Source organism: Geotrypetes seraphini, chromosome 2 (genome assembly GCF_902459505.1).
Source record: "Geotrypetes seraphini chromosome 2, aGeoSer1.1, whole genome shotgun sequence".
Classification (NCBI taxonomy): domain Eukaryota; kingdom Metazoa; phylum Chordata; class Amphibia; order Gymnophiona; family Dermophiidae; genus Geotrypetes; species Geotrypetes seraphini.
This window is the reverse complement of record NC_047085.1, coordinates 352,402,273-352,417,976: the sequence shown is the minus strand read 5'-3', so window position 1 is coordinate 352,417,976 and position 15,704 is coordinate 352,402,273. Positions and strand designations below refer to the sequence as shown.

Sequence of the window (15,704 nt, the reverse complement as noted above, 5' to 3'; positions counted from 1 at the left end):
GAGGAAACAGATGTAAACAGTTCTATAGAGCTTGTGTATTTATCTGCTATGCTAAACAAAGCCAACACAGTTTGCTTTGAGAGGATAGACCTCCTCTGATGTTTGACTATTTCTTTTATACATTACACAGGGCCTGTAGGAAATAATTACAAAGGCCACCAACAAAAAATTTTCTTTGTGCCTTGGGTTTTTGACCCGTTCTTAGGGTGCTGATTCAGAAAATTGCATTGGATAGATCAGGGGTAGGCAATTCCGGTCCTCGAGAGCCACAGGGAGGTAAGGTTTTCATCATCTACTATGTTACTATGTATATGTTACTATGTTACTATGTTACTATGTTATATAGCGCATATGTTACCTGGACTTACAAAACTTAAGGCAGGAATTTTCGATGGTCCACAGATCAGACAACTTATAAATAACCCACATTTCATAGCATCAATGAATTAAATCAAATTATGTGCCTGGTCTTCATTTGTTCTTGTGAAAAACTTTATTGGCAACAAGAAGGCAGACAACTACACACAATTAGTAGAGGATATGCTCTTTCATTTCCTCAGGCTTGGCTGTAACATGGGTGTTAAAATCCATTATCTGCACAGTCACTTAGAACACTTTCCAGAGAACCTTGGTGACTTAAGCAAAGAGCTAGGTGAAAGATTTCACCAAACCATAAAAACAATGGAAGCCAGATACCAAGGAAGATGGGATGCACACATGATGGCAGACTATTCTTGGAATCTTATACAGAATTGTCCTGGCAGATCCCACTCTCAGAAGTATTAGAAAAGGAGCTTCTTGTGTGGCGAATGACTGGAAAGTTTGTATCATATACTTGTGCTTTTGGTATGAAATAAGTAGATTTTAATGTGGTAAACTTTTCTTTTCATTTTTAATGTTTCCTTCATGCTTAAAAGAAATTAAACAGTACATTAAAATATCCTGATTTTTTAATGGGTGAGAAGAGTAAAGAGTGGTATAGGGCACATGTTCTGTATCTCAAAAACTACAGCCGACAGGAGAAAAGTGGTACCATTTCTGGAATCAGCAGATCCAATATACCCAGAAGCAGGTCTAACATTTGAGGCACCAAAATGAGTGCTGGCCAGTGATTACCGTATTTTCACGCATATAACGCGCATATGTGTATAACACACAAATGCGTATAGTGCGCGGGTCCAAACCATTTGTGTAAAAAATTTTTTATATAGCACACACACGCGTATACCGCACATGCTGCTATAACCTCCTCCCGCCACTCCCGCTTACTCCCTCTTCTGGCCTGCGAACTGGCATCCTCCCCCCCCCCCGCTCGTGTCACCCCCCTCCCCCACGATCCTACATCCCCCCCAGCACCGCAAAGACATCGGTCGCTTACCCGATTGGGCACCGGCACCAGCACCAATGCACAGGATGTGCCAGTGCCAGTGCCCGAAGATCCTCCCTCATTGGGCTGGGCTGGGCTGGGCGGTGCGAGGGAGATCCTCCCTCTTCCCTGTGCCGGGCTGGACTGGGCTTTGAGCATTTGCGCATGCTTAAAGCCTTCTGGTCTTGCTCTCTCCGAGCCCAACGAGGGAGGATCTTCGGGCACTGGCACTAGCACGTCCTGTGCATTGGTGCTGGTGCTGGTGCCCAATCGGGTAAGCGACTGATGTCTTTGCGGTGCTGAGGGGGATGTAGGATCGCGGGGGAGGGGGGTGACGCGAGCGGGGGGGAGGATGCCGGTTCGCAGGGGGGATGCCGGATCACACTGAAAAAAAAATTTGTATAACGCGCTCACACATATAACGCGCATGGTTATACTCGGTTTGTAAAATCGTGTATAACACGCGCGTTATATATGTGAAAATACGGTACTTCACTTTCATTCTCTATCAGTCCATAGGCTTCAGGAAAAACCATATGCAACAATCTTAGCCGGTAGAGCAGATTCTAATTTTGTCCTGTGAACTGTCATCAAACACTTACGTGTCCATGCTGATCCAGCTCATTGTTGGTCAGTTTCACTTTTTCAAAAGACACCATCTGCTTTAACAACTGCTCTCCAGTAAATGGAGAATCTGGATGCACATATAACCTGAAAGAAAGAAAAGGAATTTGTATGAGATTTTGATCCCTGATATTTGGCTAATAAACGCATTACTTTGGCACTTTCATTTTGTCACTGTGTACAATCTATGGGCCCTCATTTACAAAACCGCAGTGGCAATGCTGCCGCAGTAAATGCACCGAAGCCCTTTAGGAACTGAACGGGCTTCGGTGCATTTGCCATGCAGCGTCTGCTACCATGGCTTGATAAAAGAGGGCCTTATAGGTGCTAATCCAAACACTCCTTCTTCAGTGGCCAGTGATTTCTTGTGCCGCTGGCGTGGTTTGCATTTCCATGCTTCCAGGACATTGCAATCTCTTCAGTTTCCTACTGTTGAGACAAGTGAAGCTGCTGCTATCCAGCTCCAGGGTATCTAAAATAAACACAGAAATGCTCCTAGACCAATAACTCTCTCTTGAAGAGTTTGCATTCTTGGGTTTATGGAGCTTCTAGTGCTCAATACACAAATCATCTTTTTTTTTTTGATAAGCCTTCAGTAAGTAAACGTTTCTTTTTCTAGCCGATACGGAGGTTCCCTCGATTTTGAAAGCAGTCACCAGCATTAGAAGACTATGATACGAGATAAACTATAAAACAGCTCCTCTCAAATTTATATGTTCTAGTTCTACTACTATCAGCCCATAGCAGTTATTTTTTTGCCCAGCAAAAACACGAAAAGGTCCTTATAAATGCTGTCACATATAGGTAACATGGCTAGGATGATGCTTTGCTATGCAAGTCAACAGCCACTTAAATTGTAAAAAAAAAAAAAATTAAAAATGAGATGTGCAGGATATTGAGCTTTATCAGAAAGGTCTTATTCTTGGTCTGAGCCTAAGGAAAATATTTAAATTGAATAAGGGTCAGTGAATGATATTATGACTTGTATTCATAAAATTGAATGGATGCAATATAATGAAAGGGCAAAGTGCTTCATTGTCACTTACTACCATTTATCACTTCTATAGCACTGAAAAGCGACGCAGCAATGTACATTTGACATTTAACAGACGGTCCCTGCTTGGAAGAGTTTACACTAGTGCTGCCCGATTCACGATTCAAATCGATTCACCGCTTTAGAGGGCAAGGTGGGAGGGTCAGTCGGGAAGTGCTGGTGTCCGGCTTCCTCCCTGGCCTCCCGCTGGTGTCCAGCTTCCCCCCTGACCTCCCGCTGGTGTCCATTTACCTAATTCCGGCAGTGGAGCAGCCTGCAGAGAGGATCGCTGGTACTTTAGCGATCTTTGCATGTTGTCATCGGCCTCTGGAGCTGTTTCCTCTGCTGCGATCCTGCCTCTGACGTCAGAGGAGCAGTGGGACGGCAGCAGAGGGAAGAGAGCTACGAAGGCCTATGGCAACCTGCAAGGATCGCTAAAGTACCAGCGATCCTCTCTGCAGGCTGTTCCACTGCTGGAATTAGGTAAATGGATGGGGGGTGAAACACGTAGGCCTTCTGGAGGGGGGGGAGGAGACAGGGCTTCAAGGGGGATACAGGCCTTTAGGGGTGGTGGTTCAGGCCTTCAGGGGAGACAGGTAGGCCTTCATGGGTGGGGTACAGGCCTTCATGGGTGGGGTGCAGGCCTTCAGGGGTGGGGTGCAGGCCTTGCTGTAGAAGTACACGGAGGGAGGGAGGGAGGGAAGGGGTGTTCAAAGAGACGTGCATGTGCCAGACTTTGGGGAGAAGAAATAATGGGTCTAAAAACAAAGGAGAGGGAGAGAGATGGTGGACAATGGGATTTAGAGAGGGAAGGAACAGAATGGGAGAGAAATTGGACACAAGGGTTGGTGTATTGGGTGGGGATAGAGATATTGGATAAGAGGGTAGTTGGGAAGAGAAAGGGAGAGATGGTGGACCCTGGGGTGGTGGGGAAGGAGGGAGAGATGCTAGATGAAAGGGTAGTTGAGAAAAGGTGGATCTCAGGATGGAGACAAAAAAAAGAAAGGAAAGATGCCAGACAACTGGAGGAGGGAAGGGAAATGGTAGGGGAGGACAGAGATAGAAGATGGATGGTTAGCACGGAGAAAGAAGAAAGAAGGAGACCCTGGCAAGCAAGTTATCAGAAGACAACCAGAGCCTGGGACCAACAAGATCTGAATAATGGCCAGACAACTAAAGCTAGAAAAAATAATTTTATTTTCTATTTTGTGATTACAATGGGGTCCTTTTATCAAGCCACGCTAGCGGGGTTAGCGTGTGTCGGACATTTCATCACCCTTGCGGCCGGCTAAAAAAACCTAATGCCTGCTCAATGCAGGTGTTATCGGCTATGCGGCAGGCAGTTCAACACGCGGTATTACGCGTGTTAAACCCCTACCGCAGCTTGATAAAAGGACCCCAATGTGTCAGATTTGAAATGCGTATCCTGCCAGAGGTGGTGTTAGACCTCAAATGTGCGCTAAATTTAACAGAGAGAGGAAAATCTTATTTGTTTGTTTATTTTGTTTACACCACAGCGCCAGTTTGGGTAGGAGAGGGCAAAGGGGGTGAAGAGGCTATAAAAACAATAAGTTTATATACCACAAGGTCGTAAAGTTCTATGCGGTTTACAATAGTTAAAAAAATACAAACAAATAATAAAAGAAGTTTAATAGAACTAAAAAAGTTAAAAGCCAATAATTAGAGACACTAAAATGATCAAAAAAGTGCATAACAACATTTTTATGAATTAGCTGCCAAAATACTTCGAAAACAGATATGTTTTTAGATGTCTCCTAGATTCCCCATAAGTGTCAGTAAGCAAAAGCAATTGTTCTAAATCCTTACCCCATAACGCTGCTTGATATGAAAAAAGATTATGATGTTTTTTTAAGTTTACATCCTTTAACAGGCAGAAAAACAAAATTTAGATGTGAGTTTCTCTTATGTCTGTTGGTTGCAAAAGAGAAAAGCTCAATTACATATTTGGGAGCTAAACCAAACAAAGCCTTAAAACTGAAGCAACCAAGATGTTTGAAAACAACACCCAATTGGGCAGGAAAATCGAATCAAATCAAAAAATCGATTCAATAGGCTGAATTGAATCAAATTTTTTTTTCCTGAATCGGGCAGCACTAGTTTTACAGTCTAACTTGGACAGAGAGACTTCACATATAGGGTTGGGGATGACATATAGGGTTAGGGATTTAATAGACGGTCCATTCTCGAAAGAACTTACAGTCTAATTTGGACAGACTGTCATGGCATATAGGGTTAGCACTTAAAGTATTATTAATTTTAGAAATCATTTCTACAGTAAATAATACATCCTTCCATTTAAAGAAAGTGCCTGAATAAAAATTAACAGTTAGTCCACCCAAATTCAAGACTTAGAAAAACATACATTCCAAAGTTCTTGCCATCTTTGGTGAATATTCACATTTCGTCATTTAAAATAAGCAGCACACAGTTTTACATATTTGAGGAACATGAGTTAATTCTCTTTTTGCTGGTTTTTAGCACTGATAAGCGGCCATATGCAATGGCATAGGAAATGTCAAACGACGGGTTTTATGCTACTTGTCCTAGAAATAAGAAGCAGGTTTTCCCAAGTCCATCTTAATAATGGCTTATGAACTTTTCTTTTCTTTTTTTTTTAAATCTTTATTCATTTCAAATCTTAAATCAAGTACAATATTGACATTTATCAATTAAGCATTCAAATACACTTGAAATCCTATAAATGATCCTCATAATATAAAATATTATCCCCCTCCCTTATATATTTATGAAAATGATTTGTTTCAATTATAATCAAAAATACCCCCCTTCCCCCCTTAATGTTTTAAAATTTTATACAGGGAAGAATATTTTTAATCTTTATAATAATCTATTAATTGCCTCCACACATCTTGAAATTTGTTATAATTTCCTTTTTGGACAGCTAGTGTCCTTTCCATTTTATATATATGGCATACAGAGTTCCACCAAAAACAATAATAGGCTTATGAACTTTTCTGTTATGAAAGTACTCAAACCTTTTTTAAATCTTAAATCCCACTAAGCTAACTGCTTCCACTACATTCTCTGACAACGAATTCCAGAGTTTACTGTATTTTTCGCTCTATAAGACGCACCGGACTATAAGATTCACCCACCTGTAGAGGAGGAAAACCCAGGACAAAAAAATTCCCACCGCCCTGCCCTATACCCCCTCTGGTGGTCTAGTGGTAGGCCGGGACAGGGTCTTATAGAGCGAAAAATCCATAGGCAGTGTAGGCACATCCCCCCCTAGGCAACACAGGTACCCCCCCCCCCATAGGCAGCACAGGCTCCCTCCCATAGGCAGCACAGGCACAACCCCTCCATAGGCAGCAGAGGCAACCCACCCCCCTGTAAACAGCACAGGCAGAACCCCCACCCCCCTAGGCAGCACAGGCACAAGTCCCCCCTGGTACCTTTATTTAAAGTCCCCTTTACGCGCTCCTGTCTCCCTCACCGGACAGCTCTTCTTTGGTTCGGGGCTGGGCAGAGTGGCGCAGAAGGCAGGCGCGTGCTGTTCGCATTCCTGCCTGGTTCGACGCTGCTCCCCGATTGGCTGCAGTCACTTCTCGCGAGTCGCCAGACCAGGCAGGAACGCGAACAGCACGCACCTGCCTTCTGCGCTGCTCTGCCCGGCCCTGAACCACAGAAGAGCCGTCCGGCAAGGGAGACGGGAGTGCATAAAGGGGACTTAAAAAAGGTACCGAGGGGAGGGTGCCTGGGTTGCCTATGGGAGGGGGGTGTATTTGCTCCATAAGATACACCCTTATTTCCACCCCTTTTTTGGGGGTGGAAAAAGTGTATCTTATGAAGCGAAAAATACAGTAATTACACGCTGAGTGAAGAAATATTTTTTCTGGTTTGTTTTAAATTTATTATTATTATTAAGTTTATTATTATTTCAAGTTTACTAAAATATTTTTTTAAAACCACTTAATCAGGTTCTAAGCAGTGTACAATATAAAATTACATAAAAACATATTAAAACTAGGGATACTGGATAAAATCCAAGTGTCATAATAAAGCACTGATAAGACGTATAGACCAACTTCAAACAATGGGAAAGTGGGGAAGAACTACAATCGTTAAAGAAAAGTGCAACAAAAAAGGGAAAATACAATAGGTTAGGGTAAAAAGTAATAATTTTGATTTAATTTTTTGTCCTTAAGAGGACAGTTGTTGTCCAAAAGCATCCTGGAACAAGAATGTTTTTAGTTTTGCTTTAAATTGTTTTATATCGGATTCACTGCGCAAATGATTAGGCAGCGAATTCCAGAGAGTAGGGGCAGTGACGACAAAATTATTGGAGCGTAACGTATTAATCAATTTTAAAGAAGGTATAACAAGAAGATTCTGGGACAATTTACTATTTAGTAGCTTCATTGTATGTCTCTTGTCTTAGTATTTTTTGGGAAAGAGTAAAAAAGCGATTCATATCTGCTCGTTCCATTCAGTATTCTATAGACCTCTATCATATCACCCCTGAGCCGCCTCTTCTCCAAGCTGAAGAGCCCTAAGCCACTTTAACCTTTCCTCATAGGGAAATTGTCCCATCCCTTTTATCATTTTCTTTGCTCTTCTCTGTACCTTTTCTAATTCTTCTATTATGTCTTTTTTTATGCTTATCTCTTTCTTACTATGCACAGCTGCTCCTCTAACATCATCAGCATTTGGTAATTAGGCCAGCAAGCTGAATAAGTACCATTTTGCTTTGATTTTGATGTCACTGTGAAGTAAGGACAAAGCATCCAGAAACATTGAACTACACTTAAATTACCAAATGGCCTCATTTAAACCTACTCAAAAGCATTTATGCAGCTCTACCCTGTAGAAGTCAATAAAGAAAAATGTAAAGAGAACACATTAGAAAATCTTTATTTGATAGTGTATAAATAGTTCAGTATGGTTTTTAAAAAATTGTTTTTATTAGTAGTAACTCAGATTATAAAACAACTGCATAAACAACATTGCATATAGAGAGCCCACTAAGTGGTAGGTTAATAACACTGGCTGAGCCACTGGCATAGCTGGAATTGTTTTGTTTTTTTCCTGAATGAATGGGATTAGGGTGGGGGAGGGAAGAGAATGGAGTAGGAAAAGAATGAACGCTTTGAGTTGGGGTGGTATTAGATGGGTAACGATAAAGCACAGTTACTTACCGTAACAGGTGTTATCCAGGGACAGCAGGCATATATTCTCACATGTGGGTGACGTCATCTACGGAGCCCCGATGCGGAAGCATTTTCAAGCAAACTTGATTGAAGATTTAAGTTTGCTCTGCTGCTCCACGCATGCGTGCCTTCCTGCTCCACTAGGGGGCGCATCCCCTCGTGGTCTCCAGTTCACTTAACTAGCAAAGAAGCCAACCTCGGGGAGGTGGGCGGGTTGTGAGAATATATGCCTGCTGTCCCTGGATAACACCTGTTACGGTAAGTAACTGTGCTTTATCCCAGGACAAGCAGGCATGATATTCTCACATGTGGGTGACCTCCAAGCTAACTGAAAAGGGATGGAGGGAAGTTGGCAATTTAAGCAAATAGATTTCGCAAAACCGATTGGCCGAACCGGCCATCGCTCCTGGACAGTGAGTCCACACAGTAATGGGAGGTGAAAGTATGAACCGAAGACCACGTGGCAGCCTTGCAGATTTCCTCAATAGGTGTGGACCTGAGGAACGCTACGGAGGCTGCCATCGCTCGGACCTTGTGTCCCGTTACTCGACCATGCAGTGCGAGACCAGCCTGAGCGTAGCAGAAGGAGATGCAATCGGCCAACCAGTTGGACAAGGTGCGCTTGGAGACTGGGTGACCTAACCGGTTTGGGTCGAAGGACAAAAACAATTGTGGGACTTTCCGGTGTGGTTGAGTGCGTTGGAGGTAGAAGGCCAACGCTCTCTTACAGTCAAGAGTGTGGAGCGCCACCTCTCCGGGATGAGAGTGGGGCTTGGGAAAAAACACAGGTAAGACAATGGACTGATTGAGATGAAAATCAGACACTACTTTAGGCAAGAACTTTGGATGAGTGCGGAGTACCACCTTGTCGTGATGGAATACCGTGAAGGGTGGGTCCACCACTAGAGCTTGTAGCTCACTAACCCGCCGAGCGGAAGTGAGCGCAAGCAGGAAAATCACCTTCCAAGTGAGGAATTTTGGATGGCATTTGTCTAGGGGCTCAAATGGAGGTTTCATTAGTTGAGCCAGAACCACGTTAAGGTCCCAAACCACCGGAGGAGGTTTGAGAGGAGGGTGGACATTCAGAAGACCCTTCATGAAGCGAGAGACTAAGGGATGGAGCGAGAGGGCTTTCCCTTCCAGGGGCTGATGGAAGGCTGCAATCGCACTGAGGTGTACTCGAATGGAGTTGGTCTTTAGGCCGGAGTGAGATAATTGAAGTAAATAGTCAAGGACCAGGGGGACGGGGACCGACACCGGGTCCTGGCTGTGAGAGGAGCACCAGGCTGAGAATCTGGTCCACTTTTGGGAGTAGCAGGTTCTCGTTGAGGTCTTTCTAGAGGCCTCCAATATCTCTTTGACTGATTGAGACACGGGGAGAGAAGTCAGGGGGAAAGAAACCAAGCATTCAGATGAAGAGATTGAAGATTGGGATGTAACAGCGAACCCTGACCCTGTGATAGTAGAGAGGGAAACCGAGGCAGAGGCAGTGGATCTCTGACACTGAGTTGAAGTAGAAGGGAAAACCAAGGCTGGCGTGGCCAGCGAGGAGCAATCAGGATCAGGGTGGCTTGTACTGTTTTCAGGTGGACAAGTGTCCGCAGGATCAGAGGAAGCGGCGGGAACGCGTACAGGAACCTTCCCTCCCAGTCGAGGAGGAAGGCGTCGGCCTCGAGCCGGTCCGGGGAGTACATCCGGGAGCAGAAGAGAGGCAGTTTGTGATTGTGGGGGGATGCGAACAGATCTATTTGAGGTGTCCCCCACTGTTTGAACACCTGTCGTAGGGTTTGAGAGTGCAGTGACCACTCGTGTGGCTGGAGGAGGCGGCTGAGTCTGTCCGCCAGACAGTTTTGTTCTCCTTGTATGTACACCGCTCGAAGGAAGGTGTTGTTGGAGATTGCCCATTTCCAGAGGCGCAGGGCTTCAGACAGAGGGACCAAGACCCTGTTCCTCCTTGTTTGTTTACATAGTACATTGCTACCTGGTTGTCGGTTCGGATGAGGACCACCCGGTCGTGGAGCAGATGTTGAAAGGCTACAGCTGTGAGATAGATGGCCCGGAGCTCTAGCACGTTGATGTGACAGCGGCGGTCTTCCGCTGACCACATCCCCTGCGTGCGTAGGCCGTCCAGATGGGCTCCCCAAGCGTACTCTGATGAGTCCGTGGTGAGTACCTTGCTGTGATGAGGGGCGAGGAAGAGTAAACCTTTGGAAAGATTTGAAGAGTCGGCCCACCAGCGGAGCGATTTTTGCAAGGAAGGAGTCACTGTCACGGGACGGTCAATCGGGTCCCGGTCTTGACGCCATTGAGAGGCCAGGGTCCATTGATGGATTCTCAGATGGAGGCGGGCGAAGGGTGTGACATGGACGGTGGAGGCCATGTGGCCTAGGAGAGTCATCATCTGTCGAGCTGATACTGAGGTCAGCAGAGAGATCCTTCGACTCAGACTTACTAACGCCTCTAGGCACGGAGGGGGGAGGAAGGAACGGAGGCGAACCGTATCCAGCGTGGCCCCGATGAACTGTAGGGACTGCGAGGGGCGTAGTTGGGATTTTGGGAAGTTTATTTCGAACCCCAGACTTTGTAGATAGGTAATAGTCTGTTGGGTCGCTGAGATAACCCCTTCCCTGGACGGGGCTTTGATCAGCCAGTCGTCCAGGTAGGGGAATACCTGGAGGCCCTGGGAACGTAAGGTTGCTGCGACCACCACGAGGCACTTGGTGAAGACCCGAGGTGATGATGCTAGGCCGAAGGGGAGGACTCGGTATTGTAGGTGCCAGTCCCCTACCTGAAAACGCAAGAACTTGCGGTGAGCGGGGTGTACTGGGACATGTGTGTACGCCTTCTTCAGATCGAGGGAGCAGAGCCAGTCGCCCTCGTCGATCAGGGGGTAGAGGGTCGGTAGGGAAAGCATCCGAAATTTTTCCCGTACTAGAAATTTGTTGAGGCGTCTCAAGTCTAGTATTGGGCGTAGGTCTCCCGTTTTTTTCGGTACCAGGAAGTAACGGGAGTAGAAGCCCTTCCCCCGTTGGTCGGGGGGAACCTCCTCCACTGCCCTGAGGCGAAGCAGGTCTCGAGCCTCGGAGAGGAGTAGGGGTAGCTGCGTCCGGTTGGGAGGGCAATTCCTTGGGGGGTTGTCTGGAGGAATGGCCCAAAAGTTGAGAGAGTATCCTGATGAGATCACGCCAAGGACCCATGCGTCCAACGTGACTTGTTCCCAGCGAGGGTAAAAGGCTTTGAGGCGGCCCCCGATGGGAAGGAGGCCTGGGACTATGGCGGAGGGGGCCCGCCCCCTTCCGCGAATCCCGTCAAAAGGACGGGGATGGTTTGGAAGTCGCAGGCGGTTGGGACTTGGGCATGGCCCGGTGGTGGGCTTGCGGATGCCTGGGTGGAGGCCGCGAGAAGGGAGGGGTGGATTTTTGTGGGTAGCAGCGTGGAGGGTCCTGAACGGCCTGGGCGCGGGCGGTTTAGGTTTTTGCCGGACGAGGGAGGCAAACGAGCGTTCGTGTTCGGAGAGGCATTTTGTAGCCGCCTTGATCGTGTCATCGAACAGTTCTTTTCCCACGCAGGGTAGGTTAGCCAACCGGTCCTGTAAGTTGGGGTCTATGTCGACCAGGCGCAGCCAAGCTAGTCGGCGCATGGCGATAGCAAAGGCTGCCTCTCTGGAGGAGAGTTCGAAGCCATCGTAGGCCGCGTGGAATAGATGGAGGCGCAGGTTGGAGAGGGACTCTAAAAGCAGGCCAAACGCTCCTTGGCGGGAGGCCGGTAGGTCAGTCTCAAAGGCTCTCAATAGTCCAATGAGGTGGTTGAGGTAGGATGTGAAGGTGAAAGTGTAGCTTTGCACCCTAAAGGCCATCATGGCATTTTGATATAGTCTCCTGCCGAACTTGTCTAGGGTTCGGCCTTCTCGGCCTGGAGGGACCGCGGCTGAGACCCTGGATGGGTGGGCCTTTTTCAAGGAGGATTCTACTAGCAGCGACTGGTGGGAGAGCTGTGGTTGTTCGAATCCCGGGTAGGGTACTGTGCGGTACTTGGCCTCCATTTTGGAGGGTATGGCTGTGACCATGTAGGGGGTCTCCAGGTTCCTGAAGAAGGCCTGTTGGAGTACCGGGTTAGGCGGTAAGCGGAGGGACTCTCTGGGCAGGGATGGCATATCCAGCTCCGCTAGGTATTCCTTAGAGTATCTGGAGTCGGACTGGAGGTCTAAGTCCAAGGCGTGGCCCATGTCCTGGACAAAGCGAGTGAAGGATGGGCGAGATGTTCCCGAGGCCCCGTGCGGGGTCGGTGAACGAGACCTCCGTCGGGTGGAGAAGGATGGGGAGGCTTCCCTCGAGTATCGAGGTTCCTGCTCCGATCCACGCTCCGAGACCGGGGAAGTACTGTGAAAGTGTTCCGGGGTCGTAGATCTCCGACGTCTCGAGGAGCCCCTCGGAGACGATGTCAGGGTTCGAGGTACCGATCGATGTCGAATCGGTGACCTCGACCCGGACTCCCTCGGTGAAAACCTACGACCTCGGGTCGGAGTCCCGGTCCGAGGGGGAGTTCGGAGGATGCGCGGGTTGGAGAGTGATAACTCAGCCACCCTTAGCGGTCCCGTACGAGGTGTAGGTGAACGGCCTCGTAGAGTGGGGGAACCCCGGGCCTTCTTGGAGGTACGGCGGTTCGAGGTTTCTGTCGTTTTAGCACGACGTTTTGCACCGCGGCGGTCTGTGGAGGGAGAGCGCCTCGGGTGTCTCAGTGAGGAGTCCGAGGAGGATGGAATGCGGCGAAGCTTGCGCGCTTTTCTTCGAGGTGGCTCGACGCGAGGCTCAGGCTGGTCTGGCACATGCGGGGTCGAGGTCGAGGCTGGTTGCAAATGGGCCATTGCAGCGGACAGTTCCGACGAGATCATCGCTCGGAGTAGGTCCTGGAAAACGGACACGGACAGCATCGAGGGCATGTCCACTGCCTCGGTGCACTCCACCGGGGGCAACCTCATATCAGAGTATTCCCGTGTGGTGGAGGCACGGCCCGAAGGCTTGGAGGGCTTCGCCGGGGCTGTAAGCATGGGACTTCCGCCATGCGTCGCCGGTGTCCCCGAGGCCGGTTTCTTTGCTGGTACAGAACCTGAAGAGGGAAGAGGGTGAAAGGACACATTTGAATAGATAGGTTTTCTGTCTCTGTCTATGAAGGGACACATTTAAAAAGGGACACACATATTTTATGTCTTTTGTTCCTACCTGTGTTGGAGGTGATCGGGTGTGGGGTGTTCGTGTTTGCTCTCTTGATGGTTTGGGAGGAGTTCATTTAATCATGTTAATGAAGTTTCGTCTTTAAGACAATACAAGCTCAAGCCCCCTACCATGTACATATCCTGCTCACACACCCCCTCCCCTCTCTTGTCCATCCCCCTTTTCCTGTGATGGTTACCACTGACCCATGTGAAAAGATATATAACTGGATGTATTCTGAAAATTAAACAGGTAATTTCTTTGGGCCTTCTGTGAATCCTTCTTACCTAAGGAAATTACCTCCAGATATCTGACCAGGCGGCAGGATTTTTTGCAGGACATTTTCGGGACCTAGAAACGGACCACATTCGTTTCAATTTGGGGGCGTCATCCGGGATGGACTGGACATCACCAGCACTTTGTGAGTATTTCTGAATTTTGAATTTAGTTCTTTAGTACTCACTGGGTGCTGGCGTCCTGTTCCAAACCTTTATATATTAAAAATAAAAGCTTTTGGTAAGCTTATTGCGTTGCTTTCGGGAAGCACGCATCGGGAATATAAGCAGCTGCCGTTCTTTCGGAAAGAATAAGATTATTTATAGAAATGCCTGCTCATTCTGCCGTCTGCACCACTTTTTGCATGCGCTTTTCTCTTCTATTGCTTAGATAAGATTTTATAGAGTATAAGATTATATTGTTTATTATCACTGTATCTCGCTTATAGGTAAGGTAAGCGAGCATTGCACATTGCTATATTGGTTTTGTAATGGGTCAGAAAGGTAGTAAGGTTCCCCCCCCTCCTATGAAGAATGAGACTTGTAAGGCTTATGTTGCCCGTGTGTGTGACACTGGATATTATCTTATTAACCCCTGGATAGATAATATGGCTGGTTGGACTGAAGGACTTCATAGTTCGAGTCCGTTTCCCCGAGATGGGGCAAATGATAAGTTCCATATGGATATGATAAAGGGTTTGTGTTTGGGGGATCATGAAGCATGGCCATACTATTTAGGGGACCCGCACTGGGACAAAAAATACATGAAAAGGGGAGGCATTAACTGGCTTACATATGCTCCTTATTGGTCAGCCACTGCCAAAGATGAAACTTCTAAAGTGTCCATTCTCTCCCCTGCTCAATTACATGCAGCAGAAAAATTTATCTGTGCTGCTAGTCCTCCTCCATATCATTTACAAGTTCCATCACCCAGTGCTCTTCTTAAACTTTATCCTTCCTTATCTAAGGATGATATCGATCTCCTTGTCGGTAGTACTCTTGTTGCACCCCCTCCTCCTCTTCCACCCCCCGTCCTGTCCGGTGCAGCTGCATCGGGACAGGTTAGTGATACTTTGCCCCAAGCCCTACCTTTGTCCACTGTATCCACTACCAGCCCCACCGTCAGGGGACCGGTAATCTCTTTTTCACCCCTCCACACTCGCAGTGGCACTCAAAGGGTTGCGGAAGTACAAGAGCTGATGCAAGAGTAGATGCCCTTTCTCACAGTGGGGGATACTCTCTTAAAGAAACCCATTGAATTAGAAGACATTAACAAGATTATTAAGCACTGCCCCAAGCCTTTTGTCTCTGCTAGTGCCACTTTTCACTATCTAAAGCGAGCATGCAAGGGTCGAAATTATACACAAGAAGATATGCGCCTTATTATAGATGGCATTGTCGGACACAGTTCCCCCTGGGACTGGTCTAACGTTCCTAGTGTCAGCGTTTTAGAGCCTGCTACTGTCACTGCTACAGCTTATAAGCTTAACACTGAAGCAGGAAATGCAGTTATGTGGAATGAATTGCAGGCAGAGCTTGATAGGTGTTTTAAATCTAAATCTTCCCTTCCCACTGCAGTAGCTTGCAAACAGAAATCTGGTGAAACTGTTGTGGATTTCTGGAAGAGGTTTAATGAAACTTGGACCCAAGAGGCAGGTCTTAGTGTCCATGAAAATATGGATTCCCTACTTATTCAGACTTTCCTTTCTAACCTCCGTTCTCCCTTGCAAATTCTGGTCAAACAAATGATTTCAGAATGGCCCACTAGTTCTCGTGCTGAATTTCAAAATAAATTGATGGAAAAGGAAGCCGCAGATTGCTTTGAGATCTCTAAGCCTCGGGAAATCCTGCATTATCAGGGCCAGCTACCCACCTGGAGACCGCGTCTGTCCGCTCCTCGTGGAAGAGGGGGTCGTGGGTTTCGCAGGGGGCGGGCCCCTGCCTCCGGTCGAGGTGGTAATAATCCATCCAGAAGTACTGGATGTTTCAATTGTGGGGACCATG

The 15,704-nt window shown here is 47.2% G+C and overlaps 1 protein-coding gene across 1 annotated transcript in view; it reads right to left on the bottom strand.

Moving 5' to 3' along the window:
- Positions 1-15,704, bottom strand: part of TBX20 (T-box transcription factor 20) — a 148,312-nt gene that overhangs the window by 88,560 nt on the left and 44,048 nt on the right. Inside the window, exon 4 of the mRNA XM_033930391.1 lies at positions 1,969-2,077. Coding sequence (XP_033786282.1) covers positions 1,969-2,077 — 109 coding nt within the window. The remainder of the gene's footprint in view (positions 1-1,968; positions 2,078-15,704) is intronic.